Source organism: Brassica napus, chromosome C1, assembly GCF_020379485.1.
Source record: "Brassica napus cultivar Da-Ae chromosome C1, Da-Ae, whole genome shotgun sequence".
Lineage (NCBI taxonomy): Eukaryota > Viridiplantae > Streptophyta > Magnoliopsida > Brassicales > Brassicaceae > Brassica > Brassica napus.
In genome coordinates, this window is record NC_063444.1 from 4,870,193 (window position 1) to 4,886,394 (window position 16,202).

The 16,202-nt window shown below is 37.7% G+C and overlaps 2 protein-coding genes across 3 annotated transcripts; both read right to left on the reverse strand.

The window, feature by feature from the left end:
* LOC106398822 lies at positions 1-516 on the reverse strand. Its single transcript, XM_013839328.1, has one exon. The coding sequence runs from the start codon at positions 514-516 to the stop codon at positions 1-3; it is 516 nt and encodes a 171-aa protein (XP_013694782.1).
* Positions 517-3,159: 2,643 nt separating this feature from the next.
* On the reverse strand, positions 3,160-10,171 carry BNAC01G08230D. 2 transcript variants are annotated; one of them, XM_013842044.3, is made up of 10 exons: positions 9,778-10,170; positions 8,064-9,591; positions 6,690-7,979; positions 6,305-6,609; positions 4,681-6,182; positions 4,207-4,594; positions 3,965-4,118; positions 3,779-3,882; positions 3,514-3,605; positions 3,160-3,369 (listed from the first exon to the last, which is right to left on the reverse strand). In XM_013842044.3, the coding sequence occupies exons 1-10, from the start codon at positions 10,008-10,010 to the stop codon at positions 3,293-3,295; spliced, it is 5,673 nt and encodes a 1,890-aa protein (XP_013697498.1). In that variant the 5' UTR covers positions 10,011-10,170; the 3' UTR covers positions 3,160-3,292. The 2 variants fall into 2 exon arrangements, with proteins under 2 accessions (XP_013697498.1, XP_022550256.1); XM_022694535.2 differs by lacking the exons at positions 3,160-3,369; positions 3,514-3,605; positions 3,779-3,882 and having other exon boundaries at positions 3,995-4,118; positions 4,203-4,594; positions 9,778-10,171.
* Positions 10,172-16,202: the final 6,031 nt, after the last annotated feature.

The following is a 16,202-nucleotide window of genomic DNA, read 5'->3' on the forward strand; positions in this document are numbered from 1 at the left end:
TCACGGTAATGCACTCGCGATCGATCGAACTAGCTTGGAACGGAATCTCAGAGAATCGAAAAGAAGAACAAAAAACGAAAGTTGGAGATTTTCTTGGTTAGCGATGTAGAGAACGTAACGATAGCGATGTAGACCACCTTCAAGCTTCATGTCTTTCTTCTTCTGAACTATTGAAAATTTGTTCCTCATAGTCTTCTCAATCAACTTTGCTAAGAGAGCAGGTGGAGATGCTGTCTCACGATGCCTTCTTCTATTCATCTCCGTCCAAATGCTATGAACTGTTACTTGAAACAAGTATCTGATAGTAAAGAGGAGAAGCTTGTCTTGATTCTCATCCATAATGATCCTCACTACCTCAGACCAGTTCGACGTGTATCGATCCTTCATCACACCCCTCGCAAGACTCATCCATATTTGCTCATAAAATGGGCAATCAAAGAAGAGATGATCAACTGTTTCCATGAGTGCTTGACATAAGATGCAAGAGGTATCAATGTTTGCATTCCACAGCACCATTCTACTCCTAGTTGAAAGCCTGTCCCGCGTAGCAACCCAGGTTAAGAAGGAGTACTTAGGTGTCACATGCTTGAACCAGACAGTATTATGCCAATCATAGACTTGATGTTTTTCTCGAATGACCTGCTAAGTTTCAGTTGTTAAGAACTTCCTCTTGTACTTATCATTCCCATTCCTCCATAGATATATATCATCCTCTTCAGGTTTTATTTTCTCTTTAAACTTCTCAATCTCCATCTCTACTATATTAAGAACCGTAAAGCGATGATGCTTCCTTCTATGGTATATACAATCCGCAACCTTAGCATTCATTGTTATACCCATTTCTATACTACTTCCATTCCCCAATAGCTCCTTCAAACAGCCTAGAGGAGACCATTTATCATGCCAAAAAGAAGCTTTTTTCCCATTCATGATCTCCATCTTATAAAATTGCTTTGCCTTCTCACGATACTTCAGTAACTTCCTCCACATTCAAGAGCCCAATTGTAAAGTATTTTTTACAGAACATAACGAGCCTTTGCGAATGAGATATAGTTTAATCCAACTAATCCATAACAAATTTGCCGAGAGGATTCTCCAAAGTAACTTCAGAACACAAGCAACATTCATCTCCTTCAAAAGACCGTATACCCAAACCACCTTCTTGTTTTGTTCTACAAACCTTTGTTTTGTTCTACAAACCTCCTTCCATGTGATTTTTGTCTTCCTGCTATTCATCTCAACTCCTGACCATATGAATGCTGAGCAGAGCCTTTCTATTTCTTTAATACAGCTGCTAGGTAAACGAAACGCAGCCATCCAGAAGTTGACAAGACTCATAATGAAATAGTTTATCAATTGGAGTCTGCCAACATAGGACAAAAAACGTCTCGTCCATGATCCAATCCTCCTCCTTATCTTCTCAACTAAAGGTAAGAAATCAGTTATAGTCGTGTTCTTTGTTAGCAACGAAAACCCAAGGTATCTGACATGCAATTTACCCGCTGCAAAGGGGAAATGATTTAGGATATCCTATTTCTTCTGTTCTGAAAACCCAGCCAGAAAACAATGTTGATTTCTCCAAATTGATCTTCAAACCAGACATTCTATCAAAATCCTCAAACACTTTCAATATCCCCTCTACTGATCTTTTTGTACCTTCAGTAAATACCATTAAATCATCCACAAAACATAGGTGGGTGAATCTTATATTCTTGCATTTAGGATGGAATCCAATTAGACTTTTTGAGGCAGATTCATTCAACATCTTTGAAAGCATATTCATACAAAGAACAAAAAGGTATGGAGATAGGTAGCAACCTTCCCGCAGACCTCTACTACTTTGAAAATACCAAGCCAGCTCACCGTTGACTTGGACCGAGAATGAGGCAGTGGTAATACAAAGAGAGATCCATTTGATAAACTTCTCAGCCATACCAAGAGCTGTTAGCATGTTGAGAAGGAAGGACCATTGTACAGAGTCAAATGCTTTCGATATATCAATCATCATAGCACAACGAGGAGATATGTCTTCTTTGTGGTAGTCTTTCACAATCTTCGTTGCCAATAGCACATTCTCCATCAACAACCTCTCTTTGATGAAAGCAGATTGATTCAGTGATATACACTTGGGCAATACTCCTTTCAACATGTTGGCAATAAGCTTCGAAATTATCTTGTATAGAACATTAATGCAACATGATATTGGTTTGTAGTCCTTCATTACCAGCTTCTTCTTTTTTAGGAACCAAAGCCAAAATGGTTGAGTTAAGACCCTTAGGCAAGAAGCCTTTTATAAAGAAGGATTGAATGGCAACTGTAACATCATCCCCAATTACTTGCCAAGCCTGTTTGAAGAATTCTGATGTATTAACCGTCCGGCCCTGGTGACTTATGTCCTGGCATTTTAAACAGAACTGCCTTGATCTCCTCCTTAATAAATTCTTTCTCCAGCTTCTCGTAATCCCTCGCACTACACTGGAACCCCAATAACTCTCTCAATCTTTCTACTGTGACCCCTTCAAAATCCTCAGGCTGGGCAGTCATAAACTGAGTGAAGAAACTCTCAGCTTCTTCTTTTATTTTCTCATCAGTCTTTGCCAAAGTATCATCAGCACGGAAAACTTCTATTACACCATTTGTCACTTCTCCTATCTTCATCGCATTGTGAAAGACCCTATTGTTTCCATCTCCAACCTCAAACCAATGCAGCTTCGATTTTTGTTTGTAGAATTCCTCTTCCAAAGTTGCTAACCGTTGCCACTTTTCATAAGCTGTTGCCTCTTCTCGAATAGCTATTGGTAATGGCTGCTCCAATGTAGCTTTTTGTTTCTCGCATAACTCCATAAAAGCTTCTCTAGTTCTCTTAGGCAGATCTCCTAACTTCTCCTTACAAAGAGATCTTAAAAGCTGTTTTAAAGCCTTAAGCTGTTTAGTTAGCTTAAACATTGCAGCTGTTGAATGAAATAGTGCTTCATTTTCTTTCCAATGGTCCTCCACCAAAGATCTCTTTATTATTAACAATAACAACTAACAATCATTTATTTTCTTTTTGTCCTTATGTGTATTTCTTCCGGTATTAGCTGAAGAAGCTATAACAATTAACTCGTTGACAAAAAAAAAAAACAAATCCCATTATCAATTATTTGACCAAAACGAAACTGATGCGAACTTAATTATCAATTATTACTCTTTAAAAAAAAGGTACATTATACTATTACCATCAACAAATGAGCAAATCCCATTAAGAACTTACTACAACGTTAGACGAGTAGAAAAAGTAATTGTGATTTTTCTAAACCTTTCCTTCGTACTTGAAATTCAAATCGGACTCTTGTTTCAGAGTTGCTAGATAGTTCCTACAAGGACCTTCTGCAGAAGAGCAAAGAAAAGACCGTGTTACAAAAAGAAAAAGCAAAGAAAAGACCATGAGACAATTACGTAAAAGAAAAAACAATTTCTAAGAAATAGAACCTTATGCCACAATTATTTTTTAAAAAAGGAAAGGGTACTTACCACCAAATACTGTATGGAGATACTGACGATCCTGATCAGAGCAAGAGTCTACGAGAGCATACACACCAGGCCTTAAAGCTTCATCTACCTCCCTGCAAACGTTACAAAAATCAATTAATTCCTATCTACATATTTAGGTGGCATCCTGTAACTTCAGGACAAGAGCACTCATCTCAAGCCATACTTTGAGGAAAACTTAGCAAGATTCTAACGGCTTTCACGGAAAAATGTAAAAAGAGAGATGCAAAAAGAAGAAGGCTGTTACCTTTTGATACCCGTTTTAAGAGGACCATATCCACAAGAAATCCATATGTAAGTTGACAAGAACTTGAAACAATGATGTCCAAAGACTTCCTTCTGCTGTCTCAGCTGCAATTCAGTTGTTTTACGAGCAAATAAAAACATGAGATATATACATAGTTGTAGGATCATTACGATGCAGTGATTTTACCTCTTCATAGATCCTCCGAAGAAAACAAGCACATGTGATTCCCTCTTCCACTTCAAACGGAGCAAGCTTAAAAACTTTGTTTCCTGCTGTCTCCAGGCAATGAAGAAGCGCAGAAACAGATTCTAGTAGTGTAGCAATGGAGCGCTCAGTTTTTCTAGATATTGAAATGTCACATAAAGGCCAGATATCAGAGGCAAATTTTAACAAGACTGTGTGTGTAAGCAAAATAAAATTCTACTTACTTGGGATGATGCTTAACAGATGTATATATTAGTCGGCAGCAAGCAGCATACAGGCTCACCGAGAATTTCTGGTCTACTTGGAGATCTTGTTGCTGATCATCCTTATGTAACAAATGTCCATAATCTCGAAAAATTGCTCCGGGCATATGTATGGATTGGCTTATGTGCGATGGATTCATCTCAAACAATGCGTGTTTCCCTGCTATTCTTATCAAGACTTCGACACACATGAGAATGACTGATCCAGCATCTGGAGATTTGGGACACTGCTTGCCAACAACTGTATCTGTGCAGAAGATGAATGGACTCTGCATGTGAGCCATGATACCAAACACAGCCGACATTAAGCCATGAATGCGTCCTTTAACCTCACTCAAACGATTGCGACCTACAAAACAATTTTACTCTAAGTTCACTGCTATAACTATCAACATCAAGTATACTAAAGACTGCCTATAGAAAAAACAATTTTACCTGTGGCATGCTCCAGAACTAGGTCCAGACAGTCAATACCAGCCGCAGCGGTTTCAGAGATTCTACCTCCATCTCTGTCTCCAGTCTGTATGCTATAGATAGCTGGGCACACTTCACACACTCCAACCAGTGCTCTTTGTATAGCTTCTAGTCCTGACTTTAAATGTGACTCTTCGGAGTTATGTAACAACACTTTAAATGACATTCTAAACCTCACTTTTAATTCCTCCAACCAATGTAATCTCTGATGAGACCGGCTTCTTTCTGATTCCACTTTCTTAGCATGGATTACGTTAGTACCAAACCCTGTCTCGTGAGACTCCAAGGTAGCCTCTTTCCCTTGTAGCGATATGCATTTCCCAATCACCTTCAGGTGCAACTCAACCGACTTTGAGTAGAGATGATCTCTGTTTAACATACGTTTATACAAGCACAAGTGGCTCCCTAATTCTTCTAGAAATTTCGCTGCACCATCCAACCATATGAATGAGATCTCGAGAGGTAACTCGCTCGTGCCTGCTAATACAGACAGTAGATCAAATGAGATGCCTGTGAGAACTGGGATGAATGAGGGTGAGAATGTGATGCCCTTGATCTGCAGATTTAGATTTAAAATAGCAGCTGAAGCAATTAAAAGATGCCTGAGTGCCAATACTACTTCCGTAGAGTTCCCCTTTAATAAGCTCTCAATGATTTGTTTTTTCACATTGCTGCTAGTCTCCACTATGTCACCACACACAAGACCATTTGAACCCTCGGTCCCATCAAGCAATCTAGTCCAGTTGAGACTGGTTCGAATTTCTCGCTGCGCGTCAGCACTAAGAAACAGGTATTGTGCGAAAACCTCAAAAAAATTGCTAAGAACATGGATAATGCCAGAAAGCTTCGAGAATTCTTCTGATTTCCATCTCAATTTGGCGTTCTTATGACTTTTCTGCATATCTCTGTGACTCACTGTAGATGCTAATCCCCACAACAACCCACTAAGAGAAGAGAATATGGGTACTAACTCGTTCAGTATCAGTGTCTTACATTCAAAGACTGTTCTCTCATCTCTGAAGGTAGTCCTTAAAGCAATTAGTAGAGTTTCTGCCTGTTCTGTCACGCTATCAAAAGCAAGGTTTGCTTGTCCACTTCCCTCGGTTGAAATGAGTTGTCCATCAAACAGTGGTAGCGCCTTGCTGAACTGATCTCTACTTACGGTTAGAAACATATATGATGTCTGATCCATCAAGGCAAAGAGGCCGTCCCTTGATTTTCTTGTGAAATCACTCCTAACTTTCTCTTGGCAAGTAACCACAGCTTGTACTGATTTGAAAAGCCAAGAGGTCAACAACGAAGTATCAGATAAAGGCAAGTCGGTAGATCTTAGCACCTTGTCGCAAGAAACCATAGCAACGCTTTTCAACGTTTTTCTGCAAGTGATGAACAGGCTGAAAAGGTTTTGCATATCACCCGGAGACGGCTTGTTCAAACATCTCAACATGCTAAAAACTATAAACCTACAAGATATATAAACAAAGGTATAAGTTGTTAAAATGTCTGCAATCAAAGTTAAGGATAACTGATACGCCTTACTACATCAAACATACAGAAGATGCGTATGCTTTATACTATTATTTACCTCTCAAGGTCGAGAAGAAAACTTGCATAAAGTTGGAGTGACTTCTTATTCACATACTCCTTGGGCATAACACATAAGAGATTTAGCAAATTTTGACATGCTGTGAACTTTCGATTGTCTAGCTGTGACACATGTGCCTCGACAAAGGCTTCCGACTGAAGCTTGGCAACTGAACTTTCAAGCAAGAGTAACACCTCTGACCAATCTGGTTGTGAATCTACTTCTTCGGCGAAGTCCTTGAACAATGCATCTGCTGTGGTTTTGAGTATGTGGGAAAGACTCGGCGCCAAAGACCTGCGAACAAACTAGTAGAAAAACTCAAATGAATATCTGGATATATGAGCATAAAGAAACAAAGCAAAAAAAAAAAAGGAAGATGACTTACTTCATGCTCATACAATACTGAATCACAAAGAAGCCCTAACGAAGACTGTTCCAACCCTGTTTTCTTATTTTGAGTGCCTTTGTCTACACTATTCTCCAAGCCAAAATTAGACATAACAGAACTTCCTATTAAATGAGACAGGAAGCTCTTCATATTCTTTTTCCCAGCATGGGGACACCAAATATCAATATGCTGGCTAAGAACTCCCAAACGCACAGCAGTCAAACACTGATCAGTGTTATCCATTGTTTCAAAAGTTCCACCTTCAGCAAATCCTGGTATGATGGTGTTATTACCCAAAAGGAAACAAGTAAGCTCTTCTCCTTCAGACTTAAGCACTGATACATGTTCGAGCGCTGTACCATGCATCTGATGATCACTTATCTGCGACACATAATCAAGTGATTTTATGTCCCTGTTTAAATCAACAAGTCTCTGAAGAGCGACTCCGTATAATATATACACCAGCAAGGAGCAATCTGCACTGTCATCCTTGAGGTAAACATCTGAAATTTGCTTAATGATGTCAACAATAGAAGCTGAAGGCTGGCAGATCCATGAAAAATAGCCTTCATCGTTCCAACTCTTCTTTTTCACCCAATCACTTCCACGACGAGCCGTGGCAGAGTCGCCCATAATAACAGCCATCTCTTTCGACTTTTTCGGAGGCATAAGACTAATCAGTTGCCTAGATAAGCTTCGGGAAGACATGTAAATTCGCAGGAAGAAGATAATAAACAAGCGCGCAGACTTTCTGTAGGTCTCTCTATTCTTTTCAGAGATTACAATGTCCAAACCTTTTCCGGTGACAGCAGAAAGGAAACTTTCGATGCAATCTGAGTCGGAAGAAACAAGGTGACTTAAGCAAGGACGGATGAGAATCACCAGAGAGTTCATGGACTCGGCGACACTGATACTGTTACCGGTTTTGATAGTTAGCGAGTCCAGAATAAGTGAATAGATAGCAGACAAAGCTCCGGCCAAGAACGCTGCTACCTCTCCATCTTGTTCTCTAGAACTTGATGAGCAACTAACTCTTATCCAACCTATGGTTTCTGATACATCTGTAGTCAAGCTCTTGATGAAATCAGATGCTTGGCCTTCTGGTATAGCTTTAACAGCTCTATGCATAGCAAGCCTTAGATCTTGACATGACATGAGCTTCTCCACTGATGCTGCGCTTCTTTCTAACAGTGGAAGCTCTCTGATGTCGACCATCTCCCCATTATCAACATCAGAAGGTATCACAAGCCTCACAGCTTTGCACATAGCAAGTACAGCAACACTTACCTACATAACATGAAAAAAAATTAGTGTTCTTCAGGAAAATAATAAACTAATGACAACCACTCAAAGGAATATAATTTGACAAACCTGGCGGAGGTCACTGTATAAATTTATCAACTGGCATCCGAGACCAAGCAACAATGAAGTCAACGGGCAATCATCTTCTGTATTCTCTGATGAAAGACTACTAAACCTCGCGAAAGAGAGAATGGTTAGCCACAAAGTAACTAAATCATTCTCAATAACTTCGTATTCAATTTGCAACAAGTAGCCTATCGCAGTGATCAGCTCCTTGGCTAACAAAACATGAATCTTCGACCCTTCAGAGTATGTGTGTTGTAACTGAGAAGCAACTGAAACTATTGTTGTGAAGATTTTCTTCAAGAAACAAAAGCAAGCTCCTTCAGATGCATCCTCTGTCTTCACGTATATTCTCTCGTGAGCAAAGTGGTAGAGCAAACTGTTTGCCGACTTGATCAAACAGCAGAAATCAGCTAATAGAGATGCAGTGTCAGAGCTAGATTCGACATGTCCATCGATCTTCAGCAGTATAGGTTCCATAAGATGCAGGAAGAAATCAAAAAGTGACTTCCGCGACTCCCAGCGGATGAAACTAGAGTGATGACTCTTTGCAGAAGACTCGTTATCATTTGTAGATGCGCCTTGCTGCTTTGAGGCCTTTGTAGCCAGCTGGTTTGAGTCTCTTTGCTGTTTCATCACTCTGTTGATAAACAAACTAAACAATGACCCCATACAGCTCAGCTCCACCTCCTTCTTCATCACTAACATGTTCTCAAACTTGGTGAAAAAATGCCGATGGTAGCTTTTCAAAACGGTTTTGCTCACTTTCGATTCTGGCAAATACCTTTCCGCTCCGCCTAGGCCTAAGAACCCATCGATATGAGATGAATGAAACAGACCTAGAGATAGTATTTCCTGAATCAACTTCAACAAGGTCGTTTCCAAACCATAACCTTTGCCCTCTCTGGGTATCAATAACCCCAACACACTCAGTAAGGGCTCAACAAGCTTGTCTACGAAATCATGAAACCCATTCTTCTTAGTCGGCTGAACCATAAACGTAGAGAACGGCTCAAGAACCAAGCAAGAGAATCTAAGCACAAACGCATTACCATCTTTGATATTCTCCGCAAGAACTCTATGCGTGAGGTTCAGAACAGGCTCGACGGCTGAGAACCACAAGTCGAAGTTATCATTGAAAAGCCCACTTTTCGATGAGAACAACAAGTCTACAGAGTCAACCACAGAACTGAACGCTTCAAAGCCTTGACCATCTCCAATAGAAGATAGAAGGTCTCCGGCGATAAACCCTATAGCCTTTAGAAGGTACCTTGACGAATTGATAGAGACGTGTAAGATCGATGACTGCTTCAAGCAGAAGCTGAGGATGCTCCAGCATCTGAAGTCCAAACATATCTCGGACTTAACTTGAAAGTTCTGTTCTTTTGAGAAAAACAGTGACTGGATCCAGTCACTTAGATACATAACCAGACGCGATGTAGTAACCGCTTGACATTCTTGTTCTTCATCCTCGTCGTCACTCTCCTTCTCTCCTGTATATGCTTCCACAAAACTGAAAGCCAGCTCCATCTTCCTGCCAAAAATCAAATTCCCTTTAAGTCATTCTAAAATAGAATCATTTGAGAAATTGAACCGGTGAAATCATACAAATTCACAATCTTTATTCTACTATTTGCATATGTTATTCAAAGTCACAAACTTTCAACAAACTAAAACAGTTACATCGTCAAGTATAAGCAAATAAGCATTAAAAACTCACTCTTTGTCTTTCAATTCACTGTTCTGCAAGGAAAGTATAAGCTCAAGGTTCTTCCATGGACCTTCTTCAGAAACAATGCCTAAAGCTGTTTCCTTTTGATCACAAGGTTTGGTTTCTAAAACCTCTATCGGAACATCGACACGCTGTGTTTGAGGGTTGTTCTTCTTCTTCGTCTTCTTTGTTTTCTTCGACGGATTGGGTTTCTGCGGCGGAGTGGTATCCTTCCTTTTCATCTTCGAAGTTCTAAGTTTTGTGGAGTCTCAGAAGAAGATGGGTATGAACAGATGAAGAAGAAGAGTGATTGTTAAAACCCTACCGGTGAGGTGACAAACAATCAACGGCGGCCTAAAACCCTCAAGGGAGCTCCACTTTATCTTTATTTTGCTTATCCCGACAACGACAAGACAAAGTCCGGTCCAATATCAATAGTCACCGCCAAAGTCTAACCGATGACCAAACCGTAAAGTGACCACTTTAACCGAATTTTTAAATGATTGCCGACTAAACCAAATATATGGCATTAGCCACACATTTATAACACTACTAATGTATTGCTAACTACTGTGTATAGTTAACATGGCAACATATATCAACTTACACCTATTGTGCAAAGATCATAATCATATGCTTTTTGGCGAAAAAATAGTTTGGGGGTGTTGGATGGAATCCAGCATATTTAATATTAAAATCAAGATAGAAAATTAACCCAAGCTAATTTAACTGATTAGAATCAATTAATTTTATTTTTTTTGGTTAAAAATTTCTACACTTCTAGTTTAGATTAATCTGAAGAACATATCCGATTGCTGCTACTAAAGATTAGGAATACACCATGTTAGTTACAAAAAGAAGTTTATGTTTACGAGTTGATCCCAAAAGAGTTTACAGTTACAAATTATTGTGTATAAAGTTGTAAATGGCATTATGTTTCCACCAAAACTTAGAATATATGCACATAAATAAACGGAACCAACTATAAATTAGTCTGTTGTTTATAACTTTGCATATGTGTCTTGTTTAGCAATTGTTCCAGCTAGGAGCAAGGAACGTGGCTTTGTTTGGAATATGCAAGATTGGTTGTACGCCACGGATTGTTGCAAGCCTCGGTGGTGGTGTTGGATGCGCAGAAGAGGTGAATCAAGCCGCTGATATCTTCAACAATAAACTCAAAACCCTAGTCGTAGATCTAAACAATCAACTTTCTAGAGGTAAGTTCACTTATGTTGACCTCTTCTCTGGAAATGCTGAAGATTTTGCCTCTTGGTAATTCGTTACTTGCAAACAAACGATGAAAAATGTTAAATAAAGAATTTGTAATTATTCTTTTTTGTTGAAATTTTGTAGGGCTTAAGGTTGGTTGGTGATAGTAGTTGCTGTACGGTTGAACCAGGTCAAGAACTTTGTGCGGTGAACGGAACGGTTTGTCCTGACCGAACCAACCGTAATTAATTCAAACCGTTCCGTTCACCGCACAAAGTTCTTGACCTGGTTCAACCGTACAACAACTCCTATCACCAACCAACCGTAAGCCCTACAAAATTTCAACAAAACGAATAATTACAAATTCTTTATTTAACATTTTTCATCGTTTGTTTGCAAGTAACGAATTACCAAGCGAAAAGGTATTTGCCAGAATTACCAAGCGGAAAGGTATTTGCCATAATCGAAAGTGAGCAAAACACTCACTAATTACCTTTCCGCTTGGTTGAAATTTTGATGATCGTAGTGAAAGACTCCACATGATGATCATTTCTTCTATTAAAGCATCTTCAAAAGCAACTTAATTTTGAAGTCGGCAAAACTTCAAATTTGAAGTTTGAGGGTGTATCTCTCTAACAGTAAGGTGTATTGCTTACTTGTCCTTATGACAACTCCAAAGCTAATGGAACATGTCTACTACTTTGAATATGTTATGCGTTAATTTTGCACTTCACGTGTTGATCTTATAACAATAGACTTATGGTTGTGTCTCGTATACAAACACAAATTGAATGTGTAATTTCCATCTACACAGTTTTGTTACGTAGATGTGGACATGTGACATTTGGATAAGTCGAAGAAGATGAACTTAGTTATGAATCCCTCATTCGTGTAAGGATGATATACCTTTTCTACGATGACGGCTTAGATCGCTCCATCTCACTCAACCGGTCTAGTATCCTCATCGCGTCGGCAATGGCGTTCAAGAATTCATCGCTATGGCGCTCTTCTCTTGGTACTCCCACGTGGTATGGAATTGAAGAATCTCCCCGACTAATATGTGAAGCTCTTGTTTAGCTTTTTCTTCGTCCATGGTAATGCATTCGCGATGGAAAAGAAGAACAAAAAACGAAAGTTGGAGGATTTCTTGGTTAGCGATGTAGAGAACATAACGATATCGATTTTATAGTGAGGTTTTTAGATTTATTTATTTTTTTCCTCTAAATTACTTTTAATTATGCTCTCGCCTATGTGCCACGTCGGCCTTAGGCTAAAGCCCATAAAGCAAGGGCTTTAGGAGCCAACATAACATAAATGTGAGGGGAGCCATTGTTCAAGAGTTTCACCTTAGTTTAGTGGTTGATAACTTGTCCATACGACAAACAATTCATGGGTTCGACTTCGATCTCTTACCCTCATTCACAATACAGCTATCTTTTTTGTTTATTCGTGAATATACAAATAGGAACAATGCAATTAATCTAGCAACAGTTTTCTTTATTTATACATGTTATAATGAATGGTGTGAGATTAGATAAATTAATTAATTATACAAAAACTAATTATTTATTTTGATGTATTATTAACAAGGGATAATTTTCCAAATGACCAAGTTTGAAAATAAAATTAAGTGCAGAGCATTGATTTTGACATAATTAAGCTCATAACAATTATGTCAAGTTTTATCCGGTACTACTCTTTTTTGTTCAAGTTGCCAGTAACAGAGAGAAAAAAATTGATGACATCAACAATTTGACACTCCACAATTAATTATCAAACGTAATACAACCAACACCACACGTTTGTTTACCACAAATATATGCATCTGATTTTTCTATATCAGATCACTGAAATATAATGGGATTCCAAATCCACTCACATCTAGTAAATACTAAACTTTACTTCAAACTTCAACCCCTAAATACTAAACCCTAAACTTTAAACATCACCCTTCCATCTAAATACTAAACTCTAAACCCTAATTACTGAACTTTAAACTCAAATATAAACCTTAAACCCAATTATCAAAATCTGAAAATAGTATATAATACTATGTAATATTAAACTAAATCGAAACCTAATTTTTGAATAGTTTAGGATTTCAATCCAACACACAACTCTTCAATGCTAAACTCAGACATAACTTTTGAATACTAAACCAAAAAAATGCTATCACTACACCCAAACCTAAACTCCCACCTTCCAAATACTAAACCCTAAATCCTAATCACTAAACCCTAAGCCCAAGTATAGACTCTAAACCCAAATAGAATGAAATAAAATACATAGTATAGTACAAATTGGTGAGCAAAATAGAACACTCTTTATTAATCATTAAATGGAACATACATAATACGGTCACTAAACCCAAACCTCAACCCCCACCTTCCAAATATTAAACCCTAAATCTTAATCACTAAACCCTAAATTCAAGTATAAACTCTAAACCCAAATAGTATAGAACAAAATATATAGTATAATACATATAGTTGTAAACTAGAAATTGATAAATAATGAATTTATCAAATAATCGATGGTGATAGTAATACTGATTTTATATGTGTAGGTGATATGTATAGAGTAACAAGAAATATATATATTTGTCACTGTAAGTGAAAAGTAGAAATGTAAGTGTTATTCCATTTCTTGTGAATGGTACAATAATACAAGAACGTAGCATACTATTTAGTTTGGCACTTACGAATGGTACAAAAATATAAGAACATTATTATACTATAATTTTTTTTCACTACATATAGTATAGTCGGCGAGTTCATCTTCTTCACATTTTCTTTTTTTGCAGACATGGTGACACACACATTCACTGGTCCAGAGTAATTATTCTTCACCAATACAACATCAATACATCATACTATAACATTATTTAAATAACAACGAAAAAAATCAAGATCAACAACATTAAAGAAACTCAAAAAAAGAAATCGTGACGTCATCTCGTCGTTCTCTACGGTGCCATCTTATCCTCCAAACTCAATTCCACAAGCCCAAAATCCATGCTCTTTCTTCGTCTTGAGATGAAGTGGTTTGTGTTCGTACGTATGAAAAAGAAACAGAGATTGGAGGAGAAGAAGAGGAAGAAAGAGAAAAAGATGTGCACCAATGATAACCACAATTTATTAAATCATTTATTTAATATTTATTTTGATAAATAATTTTTAACAGGTTACACATGTTAAATGAAAGGGTAATATAGCATTGTTATAAAAAATACATATACTATAGATAAAAATTAGGGGTTTTAGTTATCTAATGAATTATAATTTTTTCGAAGATATATAGCCCAATTCCCCTATTAACACAACTAACAATCATTTATTTTAGGACTTTTTGCAAAAGTAACTCAAAACTTGAAGTCAAACAGAAAACTAACCTTTTCTTTTGACTCCTTTTTTTTTTGAGATTTTAACCCCACACCTGCATTTTATCTACGAAAATGCCATTAACATTTTGTTTTTTTTTTTTTCGAAAATGGCTTCTTTACTGTCTCAACCTCATCTTCTTCAAGTATTTACAATATTGCCACTGCAATGAATAGTGGCAACAACCTTGTACGAACTGTTTGGAGCTTTTAATGCCCTTTAATGCACGTAAATCTCTTTACACTCTCTCTGTTTCAATTGTTATGAACTAAAAACAACATTTCTTTCACTTTCTCTCTATATTCATCCAAAAAACTCAAGCTTTTGATTCAAAATATGGGCTATGGTTGACAGAGCCATATTTCTTTCGTTTTTACTTACGGTTGCTTTCGTTTGAGGTTCTGGGTGGTTGGAGAAGACCCTGTGTGCAAACGAAGTCATCTCACCTAGTTTAAGGTACGAATTTGAATTTTTTTTCAAGATCTGTTCGCGTAGAAGACTTACTAGTAAGTCATCTGTATGTAGAAGACTTACTGATGAGTCTGCTGGTCAAACGGACGACTTAAATTAAGTCGTCCAGCTTTGTTTGTTAAAAAAAACACTCCAGACGACTTATATATACGTCGTCTACGAGAAACGGGCTAGTTTTGCATTTGACCGAATCGTGTCAGATCTTTGACTATTTCTGGACGACTTATAATTCAGTCGTCTCTGGGAAAGTTAAAATTTTAATATTTTATGAAAACTTGACGACTTACGTGTAAGTCGTCCTAGGTTAGTTTTGTAATTGAAAAATAAAACTTCATAATTTAACTTTAACCAGACGACTTAATATAAAGTCGTCCCTCCAGAAGACTTAATTTAAAGTCGTCCGGGGAAAGCAAAGTCGTCCAGAATTTTTCCCAATTTTCTGGTCAAACCTTGCTTATCCCGGACGACCTTAAATTAAGTCGTTTAGCTGGACGACTTTCATCTAAGTCGTCTGGAGAAAGTTAAATTTCAAGTTTTATTTTTCAATTACAAAACTAACCTTAGGACGACTTACACGTAAGTCGTCAAGTTTTCATAAAATATTGAAATTTTAACTTTCCCAGAGACGACTGAATTATAAGTCGTCCAGAAATAGTCAAAGATCTGACACGATTCGGTCAAATGCAAAACTAGCCCGTTTCTCGTAGACGACTTATATATAAGTCGTCTGAAGTTTTTTTTTTAACAAACAAAGCCGGACGACTTAGAATTAAGTCGTCCCTTTTAATTTTCAATTGCAAAAGTGACCTCTTTAGACGACTTACCTTTAAGTCTTCTGGACGACTTAATGCTAAGTCGTCTGCGGCAATGTTTATTGAACTTCTTCATTTTCTCTATGTTTACTAATGTGTTTTATTTTGAATATTTGCAGATGATTTTTCAGTTACATGCAGTGTATGGAGAATGGTTGTTGAGAGATTTCCGTTGGGATTTTGTGGTTGATGATCTCAAAGGAGCAAGATTGTTTTTATTGAATGAAGATTCAACACATGCTGAACTTGTTGCAATGGCTCAAGAAGATTATAACCTGGACATGAGAACAGTGAGTGTGGAGATTAGCTACTCATTACCAGCAGAAATGATGATGGCTCCAGGCAGTCTTCCCATTCATGTTACAAGTGATAGACAAGTTCGAAACTTGCTGGAGATACTCAAAACCCATAGAGTATGTCTTTGTGTATCAAGCCGCAGCAAGGTCGAAACGGTTTCAGAGAAAAGGGATATTGATGAAGCTGGTGAATGGGAAAAAGATGTTGGTGATAATGATGAAGCTGGTGAATGGGAAGAAGATGTTGGTGGTGATGATGAAGATGT